Source organism: Maudiozyma barnettii (genome assembly GCF_903064755.1).
Source record: "Maudiozyma barnettii strain CLIB 1767 genome assembly, contig: KABA2_06, whole genome shotgun sequence".
In the NCBI taxonomy this organism is placed as follows: domain Eukaryota; kingdom Fungi; phylum Ascomycota; class Saccharomycetes; order Saccharomycetales; family Saccharomycetaceae; genus Maudiozyma; species Maudiozyma barnettii.
Genome location: NW_024545243.1, coordinates 149,894 through 172,983, shown reverse-complemented (window position 1 = coordinate 172,983; position 23,090 = coordinate 149,894). Strand labels below are relative to the sequence as shown.

Here is a 23,090-nt window from a genome sequence, read left to right as displayed (position 1 = left end):
ACATCGAGGACCTCCACGACTTATAATGGGACCATTCGAACAGCAACGTCCAGTGTTCAACGTCTCCCTCCCCCCTTCACTGCAGTTCCTCATACAAAATTTTCTGGTTCTCTTCGCTGAGAGGAAAAGCGACGAAACGAAAAACAACGAAATTTGATTGGAAAGAAGAAGAAGAAACCACCAACTTTGGGTATTTCAAGGAAGGGAAGGCTAGAGACACACTGGGTTAGACTGTCTATTACATTACTACAGTTGCATATATACCAAGCAGGACGTGCAATGATGTTAGGAAGCACTACTAAAGGCAAAATCACTGGTGCTGTGACGGTGTTGCAACAGACAAGAAACATCTCAAAGAGAAGGATAGCATATCCAACTTATCCATTCAAGAGACTTACAAGACAACATCCAAAGAAACATGATTCGAATTTAAAATATGCAATGAGACAGTTTTTGGGACCAAAGAATTATAAAGGGGAGTATCCGTTGAATAAATATAATGACATACCTTTAAATCATGAACCAAATTATTTGGATCCTCGTGGTGAAAGGGGTGTCTCCTTGAGAAACCCTTTGAATGGTAAAGGTTTGCAAGAAAACATGAGAGGTCAATTAGAAGAGATTTCGACGTATGACCGTGGCAACGACCGTGGCAACAACCGTGGTAGGATGGGTCAATTCAATAGAAACACTCCAAAATTGCAACCTTTCCCGTTGAATCCATATTGTAAGACTAACTACATGATATCTAATGATACAAAATTGCAAATTTATGACGATATTGAAAATAAAGGTTTATCCTCACAACAAGTATCTCAGAAATATGGGTTGAAGATCCCTAGGGTAGAAGCTATTGTTAGATTATTGAAAGTTGAAAACAAGTGGGAAAATAAAAATATGATTAGTCCCGCTTTACAAAAGATGTCTTCGACTCTATATAGAATGTTGCCTTTGTTTCAACCTGATATTGTCAACACAAGAGAAAACCTATCCGAAATTCCAGTTCCACCAAAGACTTTGAAGTCAAGATTTGTGACCATTGCTGAGTCTGAACCATTTGGTCCCATCGACGCAGCTAACGTGCTAGAGTTGGAACCGGCAATGAAAACTCTGGAGAGACTTTCTACTGAGGGGGAACATTCTGCAGGCCATACTAATACCTCGAAAAATGAACAAGAACATAAGATTAAGACTAAAGTTGTGTTGGCTGAATTAAGAAAAGGTGACAGATCCAGACTTAAGTTTAAGGACGTTAGAGCAGAAAAGGTCGCTTACCGTTACGGGTCTGTATTACGTGATAACAAGAAGGATAGAGCCATTGGGTTCAATGAGTTAGGACACATGGTATACATGTAAGAATATTTTGTCGCCCTGCCTTCCCCGTTTCTCCTTCAACATATAATATTCACAAGACACATACATACACGCACACTCTGATAAGTAAATCATCTATTATATATAAACTTGTAAATAACGAATTATATTTGATGAAATAATTGCTCCTCTCTTTCTGTTAGACTTTTCCATTTACTGGAATAATTATATTTATATATTTCTGTTAAGTTGGCTCAGTTTCTTGGCACTTTTAAAAACTTGAAAAATTCAAGCTTTAATAAGAGCAAACCATAACAAGAACAACAAGAACAACAAGAGGAATAGAACATAAAGCATATAAGGAGATCAAACACACTGATCATGGAGTGCTATATACCATTAGATTCGACAATATCGAATACCGACTATGAGGCTTTAAATGAATCTCACAACAAGAGACAATTTGTTATCTTTGATGAACAATTGAAACTAGTGTTACACTCGACAAATAATTCAGATGATGATAGAAACGTGGCTCTAAAATCATTCAGTGTGTGGATCAATGACTCAATGATGCTAGAATCAACAGATATGTCCTTATTTGATGTCGATGCAACACAAAATTGTTGGATCATGAAGCCAACCGTTTGCGCTGAACAATTGTTTAGATCGACAGTCGTGATGAATAATGCTTATGATAACAATATTAAATTCAAAGTTCAGTATGGCTCTATAGACAGGAAGAGTAATGGTACCATTAAGAACAGTAAACATGAGAATACTGACGATGAAGAGAATGAATATTTACCCAATTTTGAACCCATACATATTTGGTCTCAAGTTCACAATAAAAATGATATGTCAATTGCACCAGTAAAAGAAGAGGAACCAACAAATGGGGACCAAGAAGTGACGACATTAATATCCTCAACTGAAGAGCCAGAGGAACTTACTTTAGAGTTTCCAATATATTCTTTGTTAAACATGAGACTACGAAACACATCATTACATAGTAAACAACACATAATTTCTTCATTGGATTTCCAGACTTCTAAAGCTGCCACTCAATTATCTGATAGGTACAGTATGACGAATGGGAATAACACTCTGGAGTTCAAATTTGATGAGGTTCGTTATTCATTACTCGATAGAAACTCTCATATACGATTGGATCCAATCGTCCCATTAGAGATTCCATTCAAAGCTCAGACCCACGATAGTTTCAGCATATGTTACAAACTACCATTATTGAATAATTCTTCAAATAATATACCACATCGTGTACGTGTCAAACTCATTTACAAAATCATCATATCAATGAATCAAGAATTAAAAGCGTGCCTACCGGTATTAACATCATGGGAAACTGATGTTACTATAAAGAAACCCGTGGATAATAGTGTACTATCTAGGGTCGCCTCTACATCTGTATTATCAACACCAAAATTGGTCTCAAATAGTAAAAGATTCCCAAGTCTGGCAACACATCTTAATCACAGCATAGGTAACTTTCCAACTACGAGTAATGGAAATTTACTGTACAATTCAAGTAACAATTTGCAACAAAATTCAATGACTTCATTGATTAATAACAAGATGGATAATGTTAAATTTAAATTCCTCAACAACAATTTACAAGTTATGAAAGGTGAAAAGTTCCACATGAGATTACAGATTGTCAATTCATCGAACATACCATTAGATCTAGTCGTTTATTATAACAACAACAAGAATTCTAGTCTGGCTTTAGGGTCAAGTGGTAGTAATGGGAACAACATTAACAATTCGTTCGCAACATTACCACCAACAAAACAATATCAAATATACAGGAAATTTAGTAAAGTAACAGAGGGGATTATACTACTATCAAATGACTACAAGGTACCTATAATCCAGCCCAAGCAAACATATTTTGTCGATCTAAGCTTCATTGCTATCATGTCCGGTTATTACTCTACCCTTTCTGCTTTGAAAGTATTAGACTTACAGACCAATGAACTCATAGAAGTAGGCTTGGGTGCATCGATATTAGTCAAATGAAGGCGCAATCTAAGCAGCAACAGACACAGAAATAGGCCATAAAATATATATAGAGAGTAGTTTATTGTTATATAAATCACCCAAGAATACCCATATCACTCTGCACGAACATCAAATGCATCAAAATACGCCGGAAAGGGGCCAACAGAGCAAAGAAAGCGACAAATAAGATGTGAAACAGTTTATCTATTTGAGTAACACAACCTTAAGCATAAGTAACGTTTTGGATAAGCGTAAAGATACCGGAAAAGTGATTACTTTATATCAATTGAGGAATTTTTATACGTGGTAGATTGCATCAAGAAGGAAGGTAAATAAATATATATATATATTTAGGAATCAGGAAATAAAAGAAAATTTACAAACATGTCCGAAAAGTATCCAGCCTTAGATGATGAACAAATAAATGCCTCTACTGAAAATATCGACGAAACTGATTTCTTAAAGAGAGAAGCCGATGTATTAGGTGATGAGTTTAAGACTGAGCAAGATACTAATCTGTTAGCTGATGATGCCGATGAATTCGGTGCAGAGAGTACCAATGCGCCAGTAGGGAATGTGGCTGACAATGATGACGATGACGAATTCTCTACAATGCAAAGTTCAGCTACTGAGCCAGTAGCCTCTATAGAGACTTCTCAGAACAGTCTGTCCAACCCAAATGCTGAAAAGACAATCAATGAATGGAAGGATCGTACTGAGAAAGAGATCACTGAGAGAGACGCTACACTAGAGAAAGATAAAGCTCAATTACAAGAAGACGCTGTGAAGCACATCGATGACTTTTATGAGACTTACAATACAAAGAAACAACAACAAATTGACAGTACGAGAAAGGATGAAGAAGATTTCTTGAAGAAAAGGGACGAATACTTTGCCCAAGATAATACCACATGGGATCGTGTATTGCAATTGATCAACCAAGATGACGCTAACGTTGTCGGAGGTAGAGATAGAACTAAGTTCAAGGAGATTTTACAAAGACTGAAGGGTAAGACTGATGCACCAGGTGCTTAAATATTATGAATAAAAAAATAAAACAAAAGAAAGACTCATTTATTTCCTAATTAGAATTTAGAAAAAGGAAATGCATCCATACCTCTCGTTATCTATATACTATTATTATTAGTTTTTTCTTCTAATTGTAATTAATTTCATTATTGATTAGCGAGTATGTACGATATCTACTTCAGTCCCTTAATTTTAATAAATGTATAATTAAACATCAATAATACTTTGATATTTGGAATATTCTATTGCAGAGAGCAATAAAGTGATTAATTTCTTACTCTTGTTAGAGAGATCAATATTATTATTCAATATTGATACGCCCAACTGTCCATATAGTAATTTCAACAAATTTGCATTGATTTGCATATCTTTATTATTATTCAACATATTAAATCCCTGGGCCATTACTACAATTTGAATGAAATAGTCCGAGAGATGCATAGACTTTCCTATACCAGATTTACTACGGACCAACATTTTAAACATCAACCTCCAGATGGCCCATTTGACACAAGGCTGAATATTACGAATAACAAATGAACCTAATAATTTTTCCTTGATGGAACTACGTTTCTCTAAAGATAATTCGTAAATCTCCAAAAATTTATTCATTACAGGCCTAGGCAAATCACTAGGGTCATGAAAAGCTGCAATTGTCTCTTTATAATACTGTCTAATTCGTTTGGAGTTTGTCCTTTTATTCATTATGAAACGTTTGATTGTTTTATACATTGAATGCATATTCATAACTGCGTAAACCTTAAAGAAATCGTTAATAAATGACGATGACTCCCCATATAACGATCTTGACATAATTCTCATTCGAGATGACCTTGTCTGTCTATAATATGATAAAATGACTACTGTATTTAACAATATCTGTTTTAAAGTATCAATGCTGCAAGGGCAAACTTTACTCCATACAGGAAATATGCTATCATCTAGGTATTTGACAATTTCTTGAAACCATTCAGTTGCAAGATAAACTATTAACCACATCGGTATTTCAAAGGATGATACAGCTAAACTAATCCCAATTAAGGTATACCAGGATAATAAATTGTTACGTAACCCATATGTCGTGCTGTTACTACATGATAATCCCAAACTTACTATGGCTGCCAGATTTCTTAATTGCTTCATCAAGTTCTGAGTATTCAATCTATTTACATGTCGATATTCCTTACATAGTTTAATCAATAAATAACTAATCCTAGCTACTAATAACGGTACTGATTTCTGTAATAAACTTATGAAATACTTTAATTTGGAGGTTGTTGGTTTACCAGATGAACGTCTAGATAAAATGATGCGAAGGATCCATTTTAAAATCTTATTGAAACGATGTAATGTATGGAACCCACCATATCCCATCAGTAAATATGTTCTATTCTTCTAACTAATGGGAGCTTTCTTCTAAAAGTCCCTTTCGAGTATTGACATTGTTTTGCAAATGTTGACGCTTGTTTATAAAAGAGTAATTTTTTCTTGTTATAGCGAATATTAAAGATTCGAACTAATTACCATTGGATATATAATTTTACACATATATATATAGTTTGTAAACTATGATACCTATGATGCATTAATCGAATTTAAGCCCATTTTGGCAACTCTGTTTTGAAATTGAAAGTCTTGTCATTGTCATAATATCGCCATGCATGCAAATATAATTCTAATTGTGACATCTGTGGATCTGCCATTAGAGAAACACCACATTCCTTACAAGTTCCATTGCTTTCATCTAGTTTTAAATATCTTACTGCCTTAGTCTCATTGATAATCTGTTGAAACCTTAGGCTCAATTGATCCTGAGTTAATGGCGAATGCTCCCAATGATGATAATCTTTCATGAACTGTAATCTGTTTGAATACATTGTACATTCAGTATTATATATAGAATCATTCACAATAGGAAACCCTAGTCTTGCTAGATGTATTCTTATCTGATGTGTTCTACCTGTCAATGGTTTACATGCGACAATACTTTCATTCGTTTCTGGAAGATGCCGTATAGGATAAAATATTGTCTTAGCTTCCTTTGAATCAGAAAGACCTGCTGGGAATCTTTTCTTTGGCTCAATCGAATATATAGGTGAGTTAGCAACTGTGGTAATACTATTATGTTGAAATAAGTTGTCTAATTGATCTTCTGAGAAGGTTGTCCCTGTTGTTGTATGAGGAAACCTACCACGTACTCTTGCCAAATATATTTTATTCATATCTCTAGCTCCAATCTTCATCTGTATATCTCTTGCAGCCATATTATTCTTGGCTAGAATAAGCAACCCTGACGTTACTTTGTCTAATCTATAACATGGAGATACCACCTGCCCATGGTCTTTTAGAATTTCTGTGATTGTGTTGTGATAGAATTGCCCGGTCGGATGTACAGGTATTCCTACTGGTTTATTTATCACTAAAAACCGATCATTGTTCTGAACTATCTCAAATCCTGCAATTCTCGAAGAATTATCACAATTTTCCAGTTCTAGATCACACCATTGTTTTACGGGTGGTTCATGCTTATGTTGTCTCATTGTCACAACATCTCCACTTCTTAACGGCGAACTTCTTACATCCAAGGATACATCATCTCGTTTCAACTGATAATTACCTTGAGCAATCTGTTCAATGTAATGATCTCTTGAGAAACTTCTAAATTCAGTCGTTAGGACATCGACAAGTGGTTTCCCGATCCATCGTCCCTTAACATAATTTGAATGTGTATTGTAATATGGTTTGATATACCTTAGCCCATTTGAAATATATGCCTCTGTACTCATAATTTCTTTTGCTTTATTGTATCGTGTGAGGTTCCTCTATAATTGGAATGGGGTTGACCCAATTTCATAGAGTTGTTCTCTCACTGTTTTTTTTTTTCAACTGATAATATCTATTATTTTTAAAGATTTAGGATATTTAATTAAATTAGAAGTAGGACTGTATTATATTATTTTATAATTAAATAATTAAATAATATTAAGTATAATTAATGGGGTTCTCCTATGTGAAAACAGTTCAGTAAAGTATAATACTGAAAAATTTCGCATTTCTTCTTCAAGCTGTTGCATTGGTCAAAACACATAAAACAACATAGATAATATTCTGGATGAAGAAGAAGGGAGAACACTGTTACAATGTGGTATGATAGAGATTAGTACCTCTGAAACATAATCTAAGTCACATATATGGAAATGTAGTGTAGTTGTAAAAATAATGAAATAAAATAAAAACAAATGCAATTTTTTGAATTTTTGTTAAATTGGAGGAAAAGATTAACTCACTACCAGTTACAATAATATGCTGAATGAACTCCTCAATTAATATTAATAATAATTGAGGAGTTCACATTAATATATAAAAAAGGACAAACGATAGAATATGTTATTCAATGATGACTGGCTCTTTTCTTTTGTTTACCTGCTTTTGTGCTACCTGGTCCTTTACCACCTTTGCCCAGGATTTCGTCTTCTTCTTGCATTTGAACTTCACGAGCTAGCTTCAATCTTAACTTCTCCTTCTTCTTCTCTTCTTCCTCCAATTGTTTCCTGGAGGCCTTCTTGGAACCTTGTTCCCATTTCTCAGCTTCCATAGATTCAAGCTTTCGTTCTTCAGCTCTCAATTTCTCTTTTTCTTGCTCTCTCTTTCTTGCTTGACCAGCAATCTTTTTATCCATAGATTCACTAAATCTTTTACCCATCTTTGATAATTTTATGTTGTATGATATTCAATTATATCTTTTATGCTTGTTGTAATAAATGTAAAATTAATTGTTTAATACCATCAAATACAGTATACAATTGAGCGAAAATAAAACTTCAAATAACAAGTACTCCCTTTATATATGTACGTTTAAAAAGGATATCTTTAACTACTTCTTCTTACCCAAATCTCTCCTTGTATTTGAAAAGGTATTCAGAATGGCAACTTTTACCTCATCAAACTGAAAAATTAAGGATAAGCAGCGCACGAACCCCCCAAAGTTTCATGAACCCTAAACCCGAGGGGGGAAAGTAAGGGCTACAGACAAAAACGCCCGTCCCCAGAAAAGTTATTCCAACCCTAATAATCTCGGAATAACTTCAGTTTTGACGATCAATGGGAAGAGACGAAATGCCTGCATTTATCAGATGGGTAGAACTCATCAGGGATATACCCTTTTTGAAATGAGCATTTATGTATATTAGAATTTCTCGAGAAGACATTACAGAGCCGCCATATATATTGTCAGGTAGATCAATTGCTCTTTTTGCTAGTGGCTGGGTTAGGTGCTACCAATTTTGCCAAACGCTTACGTAATAATTTATTGATAGTTTATCTCTGAGCATTATTAACATCCACAATTATGCGAATTATCCCTGGTAAGAGGCAGAAGAAGAAGGATGCTAAACAGCTGACTTTGAATCTGGCTGTGAGGATCTCATACGCAAAACATATTGACCTTATAGATAACTTTCAATGCAATCCAATTTGTTTTGTGACAACAAATACATTCTATACAAAACGAACAGCAAAGTTAAAGAATTCTAATACTCATTGGAATCAAATCCTGAAATTGAAACTACCGAGAACTCCACAGTCGGACCTATTAAGAGTTATTGTGTTTGATGCTCTACCGACAATGGCTCCAACAACGACGGCTGGTACACCACCGCTTTCAAACGCCTCTAGTGTAACCTCGATGGCTTCACTGAGTTCACCCTTTGGTAGTACATCACAACAATTACATGCTAGGTCGTCAACAACATTAGCTACCTCTTTGGGAACAGCCACCGGCGTCTCAGCAGCTATTACTACTACTGCTACAACTGACTTACATGACAGCATCGATTCTATCCAACATTTTAGTTCAGAGGCTGACCATTTAAACATACAACATTCATATTCCAATCAAAGTCTCGACCATTCTAACCAAGACCATTATAAGAGACACGTTACAAGTAATTATCTGTATATCGGTGAAGTGCAATTATCTCTCCTAGATTTATTTAAGAAGAAAGATTCAAAGAATAGTTATAATTTCTCATTGGCACCAGAGTGGTATACTTTATATGATAAGAAAAGGGAAAAGGAACAACATGATAGTGGCGTCAATATTAAATATCCCGTAGGTGAAATATATTTAGGATTTCATTTAACTACAAACGACAAGAGCTTCAGTACCATCGAGGCATATAATTCTTGGAGAAATATGCTATTCAATTCAATGTCCACCCCAGTAACATATCCCAAAGGAAAATCAAACGGTAAACTACAGGAAAGAGAACAGTTACGTACTAGGTCCAGGACAATAAGTGACCCTAGATTGGAGTCCCTAAATGTGATGAAAATGTGTGAAATACCGCCTAGTGCGGTAACCGATTCAGAGCTAGGACCATTATTGTCACAATCACGCATACGTTCGCAATCATCCTCTTCTTCGTCATCAGGATCATCTTCATGTTCTTCAGTATCAAGTTATGATAGTTACGAAACGAAACCATATATGGCAAGCAGTGAATCAAATATTAACGATGTGAGTATGGAGGGACTTATCGAAAACTTCGAACTACTCTCAGATGTTATAGCATCACCCGACAGCGAAGAACAACCAATGAATGATACACACAACATCAACAATATCGATTTGGCATCAATAGCATCGGTTCTTGATGAATATGAAGTTGTCTTACCTGAAGAAATTAACCATTCTAAGATACCAAATATTGATTTGTTATTAAATGGAGATATGATACCAGAAGTAGAAGAAGCTATTGACATTGACGACGACGATATACTTGGAGAAAATGGCATAGAAGAGAATCGTATGTACAAGATTAGGGACAAAGCAAATTCCGCAATTAGTTTCAGTTCTGAGAACATTGACAAAGGGTATGAGGATGATGATGAAAAATCCATGTCTGGTGAGGATTCTAGCGAAAATGATGATCAATCGAATGATCGAAATGGTCTTATATTTAGACCAACGGTGAAAAAATTAATCCGTATGAGACGTAGTACAAAAAGTTATAAAGAACGAATTACTAGAAAAGTTGAAACGACATTTCAAGTCTCAAAGAAACAGCATTCATTGGGTGTCATGTATACAGAATTTGTCTCCATCACAGGTTTACCACCTTTAAAGAGTAAATTGTCAAGAACTTTTGATATGGATCCGTTTATCGTAGCATCATTTGGAAGAAAAGTATTCAAAACATCTTGGAAAAAACATACCTTAAATCCAATATTTGGTGAATCAGCTGCTTTTGAAGTATTTCCATACGAAAAAAATTTTAGTTTCCATTTTAAAGTCCTAGATAAGGATTCATTTACCTTCAACGATGAAGTAGCTGAATATGACTTATCTTGGGCTGACATGATCGAAAAACTGGAAAATAAATACCCATCGAAGTGGACAAATTTTGATCTCCCTATGAAACTATTGATGAAAAAGAATTTTGGGAAGTATACTCAACCAGTACTCCATCTAAGGATGAGATTTATGCCATATATGACTTTAAAGAACACTTTTTGGAAATATGCAGTCTTGAGGAGTACCATAAAACAAAATTTTGATATGTGTGATCTTATGTTATTTTTGGATAAATTAGGGTCATTCACGGATAAAGACGTCTTGGAATTTTTTGCAAGGTTTTCAAAAAATCCTTGGTCTGGTGATTTTATCACGAAAGTCCAATTAATTGAAGGTCTACAGAATTGGAAGAAATCTGCGGAGTTTAAAAACGTGTGGAGATGTCCCAAATGTTTCAGGTCAAGAAAGAAGAGTAATAATGTCTTGAAATCTAAATTAATGATTGAGAATGATTTAATTACACATTTCGCCATCTGTAGTTTTTCCCATGCAAACAAGACGTTAAAGCCATCGTATGTGTCATCTGAGTTTGCCTCTAAGAGATGGTTTTCAAAGGTACTAATTAAATTGACATATGGTAAATATGCCCTAGGTTCAAATAATGCCAACATTCTTGTACAAGATAGAGGTACTGGTATCATTATAGAAGAAAAGATTAGTGCACATGTCAAATTTGGTATGAGAATAATTTATAATGGTAGAGGGACAGAAACCAAAAAATTCAAGACTTTATTGAAGAATATGTCAATAAGACAAGGTAAAAAATTCGATGACCCAGCATCAATTAAACAGATAGAACCGTTTATCAAATTTCATTCCTTAGATACATCACAATGTTTAGATATGGAATATAAAACTTTTAATGAGTTTTTTTATAGAAAATTAAAACCTGGAAGTAGAACCATTGAGGGGGGTGATTCTCGAATAATGGTATCATGTGCAGATTCTCGTTGTACTGTCTTTGATACAATTGCGAAATCAAAGGAAATTTGGATTAAAGGTAGTAAATTTAGCATAGATAAATTAACAGGAGATTACGAGTTAGACAAATCAAATGAGAAAAATACGAGTATTGCCATCTTTAGACTTGCGCCACAAGATTATCATCGTTTTCATAGTCCGTGTGATGGTGTAATTGGGAAACCTGTATACATTGATGGTGAATACTATACTGTTAATCCAATGGCTATTAGAAGTGGATTAGATGTCTTTGGTGAAAACATTCGAGTTGTCATACCAATACACTCTAAAGAATTTGGTACCTTTTTGTTTATTCCGGTCGGTGCTATGATGGTGGGTTCCATAATATTGACTTGTAAAGAAGGTGATTCCGTTAGGAGAGGTGAAGAACTAGGATATTTCAAATTCGGAGGATCTACTATCATATTGATCGTTCCCAAGGGTATGATACAATTTGATTCAGATATATCTAAAAACTCTAGAGAAGGTATTGAGACTCTAGTGAAAGTTGGTATGAGTGTTGGCCATTCTCCTGCTATCAAGGAGTACAAAAGGAAAGCAATTCGTGTTGTTGACCCCACCCAACTTGAAAGGATTAAAAGGACAATAAGTGTAGATGAAGAACATGCAAACAAATATCATAACGTAACGTGGGAATACAAAGAACTGGAAAAATTTATGAACCAGGATTACGGAGAGGAGGATGTAGAATCAAAGATAACTGATATCGATTCTCCTTATTAGCCAGCAAAAAATAAACATTTCTAAATCATAATTAATAATAGTTACAGCATGAATTGCATTTCATATATACTTATATACTTATATACTTATTGCATACATTTTATTTTATTTTTACAGATTTCATAATTTTATTTGTTTTATTTACATGTCGTGAGTGAATTCAGTCCCTGATGGTGCATATTCTAATGGGACGTTCCTTTTAGAGGAGTTAGCATTATCTGCATAGCTGTTATCTGCACCAATAATTACATAATCCAAAGTTCTACTTTCTGGTTTGACATCAATACGGTCCAAAAAGTTATTGGAAATTGTTGGAATGATTGGTTGTGTTAATATGGATAATATACGAGCTGTTTCAATACACAGAAATATTATCGAATCCTGTTGTAACTGAGGGTTTTCCCATGGTTTACTTACTTGGATTAGAGAATTTGCATCATTAATTAAATTCCAAATTTCTCTCAATAAGTTTGAATGATCAAATTTTTCTATCTTATCATCCATCTTTTCAGGAAGTTTATTCAATTGTTCAAAAATATTATCGATATGAGTAGTAACTTCATCATTATCCTTCCATAAACTCGATATACTGGCATATGGATCCATTGAGAATGTATTTACTGCTCTTGCGATATTAAATTTTTGACCACAACATCTATTAATTAAATTACCCCATTTAGATACAAATAATTGCCTCAATCCAGTGACATTATCTTCAATAAAATCTCCATCAGTATCGATTTTGGAATTTTCCAAAAGGTACCATCTAACAATGTCTGGACCATACTTTTTCCCAACCGTGATTGGATCCACAACGTTTCCCAGACTCTTAGACATCTTCATCCCATTAGAAATCCAATGATTATGTATTACGACACGTTTCGGTAGAGGTAAGTTGGAAGCCATCAAGAAGCTGGGCCAGTATAAACAATGAAACTTTGTGATATCCTTGCCAATTAAATGGGTAGTCTGAGTCCAATGAGGTGATGGGATGGTTGCTGGCTGTATTGTGGTATCGATACCACCTACAGCAGAAACATAGTTACAGAGAGCATCAAACCACACATATATTTTTTGTTCAGGATCATTTGGAACAGTAATACCCCATTGCAAACGCGTTGCAGGTCTTGATATTGAAAGATCCTGTAAAGGATTTACCCTCAAATCTTTTAGCAATTGATCACGTTTCGAAGGGGGATAAACAAACTCGGGATGTTCTGTTTCTATATACTTTAATATTTTATCTTGGAATGCTGATAATTTGAAATAATAATTTGTTTCAGATTGATATATTACTTCATTAAATGATTCTGTATTGATATGACGTGTTGGGTCCTTAGGATCGACAATCACTTTTGATTCAGGGTAGAAAGTTTCATCACTGATTGAATACCATCCATGATGTTCTCCCTTGTAGATATAACCATTCTTATTGCATAATTCCCACAGTTTCAACACGTTCTCAATGTGAGAGGGGTCCGTTGTACGTATAAATTTGGTAAACTTCACGTTATAAAATTTATCCAATCCTATGAACTCAGGGTATAACTTATCTACAAACTCTCTGGGATTCTTATAATGGTTCTTCTCACTAGCCAATTGTATCTTCAATCCATGTTCATCGGTCCCTGTGGTCAGTAAGGAGTCAACACCCTTCAACAATTTCCATCGATGTTGAACATCACAGAGCAAACTCGAGTACAAATGGCCCAAATGAGGCCTTGCGTTTGGGTAAAAAATGGGAGTAGTTATATGACTAACTAATCTCGCACTTCTCTTCATTTGTAATTGTCTTGTTATTCTTGCCTCTTCTTTTAGGTCTGTTATGTATTCCAATTTTTTAAGTCCCAAGTCTCTAAATATATGTATATATATACCATTTCTATTATTAAAAATTTTATTTAATTAGTTATAAATTAATTTAAACAAAGATAGCCATCAGAGCAAACACACTATAAAAGATTAGCAAAGGATATGCAATAAGTGCTCTTGCATTCTGTAATTGTAGTAAGGAGTTCAAGAACCCAGATGCAGACCAAGTAGCCCACAGGACTGCGAAAGCACCCATGGCATAACCTGGAGTGTTATCAAGATTCATGACTATCCCTACTGCTGTTAACAAACACAATGGTAAAAAACAATAACCTAGGATGGATGCTGTGTTAAAGAAATGCAAAGAAACTTGTTGTGCAGACGTAGATTGGTTAAACATCAGCTTCGATAAGCTATGTAATGACACTGTCCCGAACAGAGCCACACCATAAATATAACCGAAATGAACTTTACCAGCCAACAGTAAAAACAGCCCAAACAACATAAAGAATAGCAATGGACCAGATAAGTCTGCATCTTGTAACAACTCCTGAGACATAGAACCTTGTGATGTACGGCGTACAGGCAGTAAGACAATCTTTGTCTTGGCTAGAATATGATCAAAATGGATTCCTAGTTCCTCTAATAAAGGTGGCTCATGAGCGTAACCCTTTGTAGACAATGCATTCAAGATCCCCATAGGTAGAGGATCAGGTGCTACCCCTAGTCCCATGGAGTCGGGATTACTGCCTGTGTTAGGCATTGTAGAAGACATGGACCCCTGAGGGAACGCAAATTGTTGCGATGGTTGGTAAAACCCTTGAGGATTGTCGTTCATGTTGTTGTTATTGTATCCGTTCATCTTATATAAATAAAAATAACCTTGGCAAACTGACCTCGATACGACCAACTAAACTGGATTAACCTCCTTCCCACTGTGTGTATTGTTTACGTTGCAGTTTAGTTCAGTCTCTGTCTGTCTCTGTTTGTCTTCTTCTTATATTGAAACTTTCCAAAGAACAAAAAATTTTGGCGAAGAAAATTTCATTTTGGAAAGTTTCAATATAAGAAGAACCCTCTTGTGAAAGCAACACAAGTACCTCACTAAGTTGGAGTAGAATATATTCAAGTGATTATTACTAGCATACTGTTCCACATATTTCTGAAGAGAACGTAGACAGTAGGAATCTTTAACTATCGTAGAACAACAACTGCAAGTACAATCAATCAATCATGGGTGTCATCGAGAAGATCAAGGCCATCGAGGAAGAGATGGCCAGGACGCAGAAGAACAAGGCCACCGAGCACCATCTGGGGTTGTTGAAAGGTAAACTGGCGAGGTACAGACAGCAACTTCTTGAAGAGAATGCGGCCACTACTGGTGGTGGTGGTACTGGGTTTGAAGTTGCCAAATCTGGTGATGCCAGAGCCGTATTAATTGGGTATCCATCTGTTGGTAAGTCGTCGTTATTGGGGAAAATCACATCGACAAAGAGTGAAGTCGCCCATTATTCATTTACAACATTGACTTCTGTCCCCGGTGTTCTTAAGTACGAAGGAGCTGAGATCCAAATTGTAGATTTACCAGGTATTATTCACGGTGCATCTCAAGGTAAAGGTCGTGGTCGTCAAGTGGTATCTACCGCTAGAACAGCAGATCTTGTGGTGATGGTTCTTGATGCCACAAAAAGTCAACACCAACGTGAATCCCTAGAGGCAGAATTAGAAGCCGTGGGGATCCGTTTGAATAAGGAACGTCCAAACATTTACTACAAGAAGAAAGAGACAGGTGGTGTCAAAGTTACATTTACTGCACCACCTCAAGCAAACTTGACGGAAGATGCCATCAAGTTGATCTTGAAGGATTACCGTGTACATAATGCAGATGTGCTGGTACGTGACGATCAATGCACCATTGATGATTTCATCGATATTATCAATGATCTACATCGTAACTACATCAAATGTTTATACGTTTACAACAAGATCGATGCGGTCTCCCTAGAGGAAGTCGACAAGCTGGCCCGTGAACCAAACACTGTGGTCATCTCATGTGAGATGGACTTAGGAATGGACGACGTTGTAGAACAGATATGGTACCAATTAAACTTAAGTCGTGTATACACCAAGAAGCGTGCGTTCAAACCTAGCTTCGATGACCCTCTAGTGGTAAGGTCAAACTCTACTGTTGGGGATCTTTGTCATTCCATTCACAGAGACTTCAAGGACAAGTTTAAGTATGCCTTGGTGTGGGGTTCCTCTGCAAAACATTCACCTCAAAAGTGTGGTCTTACGCATAGAATAGACGACGAGGACGTCATTACGCTATTCACTAAATAGACATATATACATATATACATATATACATACTTACGTATCTAAATAGCCGCATTTCAGAACAATAATACACTTGTGAGCTTGGGGTTTGTAACTCTCCTGTTTCTTTATGTGGTATTGCGATGTAATTCCATCTATAATTTTTTTTCTTCCTTTTGGCTTTCAACATGAAAACAAAATAAAGAAAGAATAAATATAGAAACTGACTGATTTGAAAAGATCAAACAACGACAACAGGGACAACAGGGACAACGACTTGCTAAATAAATAAAGTATCCAGTGGAGATTCCCAGTTTTAAGAATGAGTGAGCAAGTGAACAGGAGAAAGTCGTATAGATGGACGAGTGCGTCCCAGACGAACTACGATGGGGCTGATTGGGACTCGAGCGATGAAGATGAAGAACAGAGCCATGATCAACCACAAAAGATAAAGTTACCTACGCTTCCTAAACTTGATTATGGTGGTGAAGCACAGGAGTCTGCAAACACGGACGTAGAGCTACCGCCGATGCCACAACAGGAAGTGCAACTACCTGAGGTGTCATCACCAGATGTTCAATTACCTCAAAAATTCTCTCGTCAATCGAAGAACAGTCAATTCAGTGATGATCTTGATAATTTAATGGTACAGATTTCAAAGGAGATGACACCAAAGGAATTACAACAGGCAAAGTTTGGTGAAGCTGAAGGTAAAGGCGAAGGTAAACGCATACAGGATGCCGCAGTTGGTGAATCCTTCTCTTCGGAGCAAAATACTGAAGATGATGAGATGCAGGTGTCAAAAGGTGGATATTTTGCTAGTATGGTTACTGATGATGATAATGATGATGACGAGGATGACGAGGATGATCCGGATACACAGGACCATTACGAGCCCATTGAACAGGATATAGTTAAAAATGGAGAACAAAAAGATAATACTACTGTGAATGTACCAGAAACACAAAGTGAATCAACACTCCATCTGGAGCAATATAGTACACCTCAAGCAACAACACAAACAAATATAGAAGAAACTAAGACCATCCAGACTGATACTGAGAGAAAGACCGATAATGAAAGTGAGAGCGATATTGAAAGTGATAAATCGTCATTTTTTGATGGATATGGTAGAAAGAATAGCACCGAGCAAAACGTTGAAGCAGAACCACAACAATCTGAGGAACACGAGGCTGGGAATGAATCTACATTGGCGTCTGCAGGTGCACCGATACCAGATTTATCCTATCGAGATAGCTCCGATGATTTCGAGGCCGATAATTCAAATCAATATAAGTATGATGAAGATGAAGAAGATGCTTTATCTTATACAAATTCGATCAAATATGATTCTGAAGAACCTCAAGAGGATGAGTCTCCTTTTAAATTTTCAAATAAGAAGGTACGGGAATCTATAATGCATAGTAGTTCATCTGAAAGCAACGATAAAGAAAAAGATGAAAATTCCTCAGATGAAAATTCGACAATGAACGTGTCGCAATCTGGTTATTTCTCAAAGATGATGCAAGATGATGAAAGCATTCCGGATACACCAGTAACCAAGGAATATACGGATAACATAGAACATGACTTAGATAATGATAAAAATGCAGATATACTCTCTATGCCATCTTCAGTTGAAAGTAAAGGCATTGCTGAGGCTGATGATGATAATGAAGAAGATGAAGAAGAAGATGATGGTGGTATGACAGATAAAGATGATATCCCTACTGAAAATAGTAATATTGAATTAAAAAATACAACTCACGATGAAGACAGTTCTATACTTGACACTACTCATGAAGATACAACGCAGGATAATTCGACATCTGGTGCTGAAAGCAGTACAGAAGACAAAGAGTCAGGATCTGATGATGCAGGGACGAAAAGTGACGAAGATGAGTTAATAGAGAATGAAAATACAACAGGTCTAGATAAATCAAGACAATCAGTGAACCTAGGCAAATGGAAACCAGATACAGATTCTTTGAGGTCTGGGTTCGTTCAAGAGACAGCAAAGAAGGCACCACCGGGATTTGTCTACGATGAAAATGGTAACTTAATTGACTTGACTCCATCCAGTATGAAGGGACGTGCTGTATCTACTTATTCTGGTATTGAGAGTGGGTGGAATGCTTTCCCATCAGAAGATAATGACAACTCAGGAGATTTAGAGACCATTGGAGATACCAAGACAATATACGATAACAATACAATTTATAATGTACCGGGCCTAATAGGTCGTACAAATAACTTACCACCATTACCAAATAATATAGACACCACTATGAACAATGATATCAGTAATAATGGTATTGAACAAGAGGATAAGACTAGACTTAGATCGATATCGAACGCTACATACTCCTCGGATAAGAGAGTAGAAGGTCCAGGGATCCATCAGCCAAATTCACAGGAGATAGCAAAAATAAATCAAAATAATTCTATCCCACAGCTGGATTTAAACAAACTTATAACCAGTAATATATCCAATGCTTCAAAATACGAACAACTTACGAGCTACTATGAAGAGCTAGGTAGTTATGATACGGGGATTCAAACTTGGATTAGTTATTCTTTGAAGGCGTCATCTAAGGAGAAAGAGTTTTTATTCCAGGAATACAAGGACAACAGACATGTCAGAGAAGCATATGCCAACGCTGAGGACCTTACGAAGAAGAATACAGTTATCAATACAGTGAACACAGTCAATCAAAACGTGAACCACTTAAAGAAGAAAGTCTTCTCTCACACAATGAACAGTATGAAACCCAAGATGTTATTCTCTTCCATCGGTAAGAAGAAGTTATAGAGACGATACAGTTAGATATAAACACATATATAGAATAGTAATAAATATTCTTAGCTTGGTTATATAGTTATCACCTTACGATGATGTTTCATTCTGTTTTAATCATTGATCAGGATTTCTTCATCTTGGACAGATTTCGCTTATTCTTCTTATTCGGTTTTATACATAAATAAGGGATATTAAATATTGAAAGGAACGACGAGTAACAACTTTCACAACATTTTTATTAAAACTAGACAGAAAGAAAAAGAGATCACAGTATTAAGAAGGATACGTTACGTAATCATATATTTAATAATGGGAGGCGTTTTCTATCTAGGGTTTGATCTCTCTACACAGCAATTAAAATGTCTAGCAATAGACGAACACCGATGTGTCGTTGGCGAACAAACAGTTGAATTCGATAAAGATCTACCCCAATACGAGACTGAGAAAGGGGTTTACCACAATGGAGATGTTGTTGACAGTCCAGTTGCACAGTGGCTAGAAGCGTTTGACCTCGTACTTCAACGGTTCGTTGATGCTGGGCATGATCTAAGCAAGGTCGTGGCTATATCAGGTTCATGCCAACAACATGGTTCTGTATATTGGACAGAGGAAGCGTGTGAATTATTAGAGAACTTACAAAATGGGATAGGTTCATTAAAGGATCAATTGGCTTCCACTGCCTTTGCTAGACCCACAGCTCCTAACTGGCAAGATCATAGTACAGGTAAACAGTGCCAAGAAATGGAAGATTCAGTTGGGGGTCCACAAGAGATGGCTAGGATTACTGGTTCAAGAGCACATTTTAGATTCACTGGTCCCCAAATACTTAAGATTATTCAAGAAGAACCTGATATCTATGAAAGATCGCATGTTATCACTTTGGTATCCAATTTTGCTACATCTTTACTCTGTGGTAAATTTGTTCCATTGGAAGAAGCAGATGCTTGTGGAATGAATCTGTACGATATTCAAGAAAAGAAGTTTAGTGAACCCTTGGTTCAACTATTAGAAAATAATAGACAATATAAAGTTGGTAATAGTTTACTCTCTAAATTACTAGGTGAACCTATGAGTGCTGGATCTCCACTTCGGGCGGGGGTCATTTCTCAATATTTCGTAGATAAATATGGTTTTAACAGCAATTGTTCTGTATTCCCTTTCACTGGTGATAACCTAGCGACGATTTGTTCCTTACCTCTTCGTAACAATGATGTTCTTATTTCTTTGGGGACAAGTACCACAGTATTGTTGGTGACAGATCAGTATCACCCTTCACCCAACTATCATTTATTCATTCATCCAACTATTCCTGACCATTACATGGGTATGATATGCTACTGTAACGGTTCCCTTGCAAGAGAGCAGATTCGCGATCAATTGAATGTGGTTTGTCATGACAAGAAACTTGGTAATTGGTTGAGTTTCAATGAAGCTGTTAGTGATGATAATATTGCAAACGATAATGAATTGGCAATTTATTTCCCGTTAGGTGAGATCGTCCCTAGTGTTCCAGCCACTTGTCAAAGAGTCCTGTTTGAGAATGATACAGGCGAAATCTTGCAGGTTGTCGACAACTTTAATGATTTAAGACACGATGCGAAGAATATTGTTGAGTCCCAAGCATTAAGTTGTAGAGTGCGTGTTTCCCCACTGTTGACTCCACGTCCAGGGGCATTTTACACTTCGATCCAAATCAATACAATGGTTAAATTTGACTATGACGAGCTACCATTGACGGCCTATTTTGAACGTAGACCTGCACATGCTTATTTTGTTGGTGGAGCCTCTAAGAACTTGGCCATTGTGAAACGATTCTCACAAGTTTTAGGAGCCACTGAGAGTAACTTCAGATCGGAGAATCCAAACTCATGTGCAGTCGGTGGTTGTTATAAGGCAATGTGGTCATATTTGCAGCAATCAGAAAGTCAACCTACCAATTTTGGCATGTTTTTGAAAGAACGATTTCAACCGACTGAGTTGCAATTGGTTATCAAGGGCGATGACAAAGCATGGGACAAGTACAATCGCAAGATAGTTGCTCTAAGTCGTTTGGAACAATCCCTGCAACATTGACTAATAAACAATACAACTATATAGACCCCTTTATATAGAACAATTTTATATAATGATGATAATCTTAAAAAAGACGTTTTTAGTTTCTATTGGTTTTGGTATTACAGAAAGATGAAAAGCCCCAATTTCAGCCCTTTTTTGTTTTTGCAATACAAAAATTTGAGAACGTGAAAATAATAAGGAACAATGAAATAGGGAATGTACTTGAACAAGTCGTCAATTACAATTGAAAGTGACAATACTAGGCTTATTTTTTTATTCTAGTCTAAGTTTGTGTTGGTATACCTGGAAAATTCCAATTATTTTTATTTGTTGATCATGTTGAGAGCTAATATTAGCAGACTTGGGAGACGTGTGAGTTTATGGAGGAGCATCCCATGCAAAGGATTCCACTCCCAGGGGTCCCAATTGGCAGTTAAGCCATATATGATGCCAGCTATGTCACCTACAATGGAGATGGGTGGTATTGTTGATTGGAAAGTGAAAGCAGGACAAGAATATGCAGCAGGGGATGTCTTACTTGAGATCGAGACCGACAAAGCACAGATCGATGTTGAAGCTTTAGATGATGGTAAACTCGTAAAGATCCTGAAACAAAATGGTGAAAAGGACATTGCAGTCGGTACCAGTATCGCTATCATTGCTGATGTTGATGATGATGTGAGTGCGGTTGATATAGATTCTCTAGTAGCGGGTACTAAAAAGAAGACAATATCAAAGAAAGAGGAGCCAGCCATAACGAAGGAAACAAAAGTCGCTAGTACTGTAAATGGTACAACTCAATATGTGGCCAATAAAGAGCAGACATTACTTCCTTCAGTAAGTATGTTGTTGACTGAAAATGGTATTTCCAAGGAAGATGCGTTAAAGAGTATCCCAGCAACAGGGTTGCATGGAACTCTTTTAAAGGGTGATATTCTATCTCATATTGGAAAGATTCCTAAAGATTCATCTGTTGCAATTGAGGAATATATTAATAAGTCAAGGCATTTAGATTTAACCGGTATTGAGAAGAAAATTTTGACTGCTGCACAAACGAATGATACTAATACTACTACTGTTGCAGAAAAGAAACCTCAGACTGTAAAGAAACCTACACATGTGCCAGATGTTGTTTTAAAACAAGATATCATGATGGAAGTACCATCAGATGTTAGTTATGACCACTTGTATAGTTCAGTGAAAATTTTCTTACAAGAAGCCTATCAATACGCTCATCTTGGGGATCTTGTAGGGAACCAATCTGAACATTATGATCCTATCTTTGAAGAGTTGATTACTGTGGAGCCTCGTGCCAGTAGATTCGGATACAAGTTTAGTTTAGTGTCAATGGATAACGGTAATCGCAAGATGACCTCTCAAACAAACGATATATTTGATATTCTTACCAGCACTAAAAAGCAAAATATTTCATCTATGGAGGAAATAAATGGTGATCAGTCTATAAATTATTTGTTAAATTTAGATGTGACAGTGAATGGTAACTTTTCTGATTCCAAGACAAAAGCTAATACATTCTTAGCATATGTAAGAGACCTACAGGATGTTCAAGGTTAATAGTTTATTTTGTAAATAAATAAATGTATAAGTGATAATATTAAATACAACAAAGTAACATAACTTTTTTCAATTCTTTGAGGAAGAATTATATTGATAAACATATCG

At 36.1% G+C, this 23,090-nt stretch overlaps 13 protein-coding genes across 13 annotated transcripts; 8 read left to right on the top strand and 5 right to left on the bottom strand.

The window, feature by feature from the left end:
* Window positions 1-282: 282 nt before the first annotated feature.
* MRPS35 (mitochondrial 37S ribosomal protein mS45) lies at window positions 283-1,356 on the top strand (the record flags this gene model as incomplete). Its single annotated transcript, XM_041551196.1, has 1 exon — window positions 283-1,356. One exon carries the CDS (start codon window positions 283-285, stop codon window positions 1,354-1,356), a length of 1,074 nt encoding a protein of 357 aa, XP_041407130.1.
* Window positions 1,357-1,695: 339 nt separating this feature from the next.
* TRS65 (Trs65p) lies at window positions 1,696-3,354 on the top strand (the record flags this gene model as incomplete). Its single annotated transcript, XM_041551195.1, has 1 exon — window positions 1,696-3,354. One exon carries the CDS (start codon window positions 1,696-1,698, stop codon window positions 3,352-3,354), a length of 1,659 nt encoding a protein of 552 aa, XP_041407129.1.
* A 366-nt stretch (window positions 3,355-3,720) lies between these two features.
* On the top strand, window positions 3,721-4,371 carry CLC1 (Clc1p; the record flags this gene model as incomplete). The annotated part of the gene is made up of 1 exon (XM_041551194.1): window positions 3,721-4,371. One exon carries the CDS (start codon window positions 3,721-3,723, stop codon window positions 4,369-4,371), a length of 651 nt encoding a protein of 216 aa, XP_041407128.1.
* Window positions 4,372-4,572: 201 nt separating this feature from the next.
* PEX35 (Pex35p) lies at window positions 4,573-5,739 on the bottom strand (the record flags this gene model as incomplete). Its single annotated transcript, XM_041551193.1, has 1 exon — window positions 4,573-5,739. One exon carries the CDS (start codon window positions 5,737-5,739, stop codon window positions 4,573-4,575), a length of 1,167 nt encoding a protein of 388 aa, XP_041407127.1.
* Window positions 5,740-5,960: 221 nt separating this feature from the next.
* On the bottom strand, window positions 5,961-7,151 carry PUS6 (pseudouridine synthase PUS6; the record flags this gene model as incomplete). The annotated part of the gene is made up of 1 exon (XM_041551192.1): window positions 5,961-7,151. One exon carries the CDS (start codon window positions 7,149-7,151, stop codon window positions 5,961-5,963), a length of 1,191 nt encoding a protein of 396 aa, XP_041407126.1.
* A 605-nt stretch (window positions 7,152-7,756) lies between these two features.
* On the bottom strand, window positions 7,757-8,068 carry LSO2 (Lso2p; the record flags this gene model as incomplete). The annotated part of the gene is made up of 1 exon (XM_041551191.1): window positions 7,757-8,068. The coding sequence occupies one exon, from the start codon at window positions 8,066-8,068 to the stop codon at window positions 7,757-7,759; it is 312 nt and encodes a 103-aa protein (XP_041407125.1).
* Window positions 8,069-8,713: 645 nt separating this feature from the next.
* PSD2 (phosphatidylserine decarboxylase 2) lies at window positions 8,714-12,424 on the top strand (the record flags this gene model as incomplete). The annotated part of the gene is made up of 1 exon (XM_041551190.1): window positions 8,714-12,424. One exon carries the CDS (start codon window positions 8,714-8,716, stop codon window positions 12,422-12,424), a length of 3,711 nt encoding a protein of 1,236 aa, XP_041407124.1.
* A 141-nt stretch (window positions 12,425-12,565) lies between these two features.
* Window positions 12,566-14,206, bottom strand: MSM1 (methionine--tRNA ligase MSM1; the record flags this gene model as incomplete). Its single annotated transcript, XM_041551189.1, has 1 exon — window positions 12,566-14,206. One exon carries the CDS (start codon window positions 14,204-14,206, stop codon window positions 12,566-12,568), a length of 1,641 nt encoding a protein of 546 aa, XP_041407123.1.
* Window positions 14,207-14,345: 139 nt separating this feature from the next.
* On the bottom strand, window positions 14,346-15,098 carry YIP1 (transporter YIP1; the record flags this gene model as incomplete). Its single annotated transcript, XM_041551188.1, has 1 exon — window positions 14,346-15,098. The coding sequence occupies one exon, from the start codon at window positions 15,096-15,098 to the stop codon at window positions 14,346-14,348; it is 753 nt and encodes a 250-aa protein (XP_041407122.1).
* A 371-nt stretch (window positions 15,099-15,469) lies between these two features.
* On the top strand, window positions 15,470-16,576 carry RBG2 (Rbg2p; the record flags this gene model as incomplete). Its single annotated transcript, XM_041551187.1, has 1 exon — window positions 15,470-16,576. The coding sequence occupies one exon, from the start codon at window positions 15,470-15,472 to the stop codon at window positions 16,574-16,576; it is 1,107 nt and encodes a 368-aa protein (XP_041407121.1).
* Window positions 16,577-16,874: 298 nt separating this feature from the next.
* On the top strand, window positions 16,875-19,364 carry FYV8 (Fyv8p; the record flags this gene model as incomplete). The annotated part of the gene is made up of 1 exon (XM_041551186.1): window positions 16,875-19,364. One exon carries the CDS (start codon window positions 16,875-16,877, stop codon window positions 19,362-19,364), a length of 2,490 nt encoding a protein of 829 aa, XP_041407120.1.
* A 297-nt stretch (window positions 19,365-19,661) lies between these two features.
* On the top strand, window positions 19,662-21,425 carry XKS1 (xylulokinase; the record flags this gene model as incomplete). Its single annotated transcript, XM_041551185.1, has 1 exon — window positions 19,662-21,425. One exon carries the CDS (start codon window positions 19,662-19,664, stop codon window positions 21,423-21,425), a length of 1,764 nt encoding a protein of 587 aa, XP_041407119.1.
* A 318-nt stretch (window positions 21,426-21,743) lies between these two features.
* PDX1 (Pdx1p) lies at window positions 21,744-22,982 on the top strand (the record flags this gene model as incomplete). Its single annotated transcript, XM_041551184.1, has 1 exon — window positions 21,744-22,982. One exon carries the CDS (start codon window positions 21,744-21,746, stop codon window positions 22,980-22,982), a length of 1,239 nt encoding a protein of 412 aa, XP_041407118.1.
* Window positions 22,983-23,090: the final 108 nt, after the last annotated feature.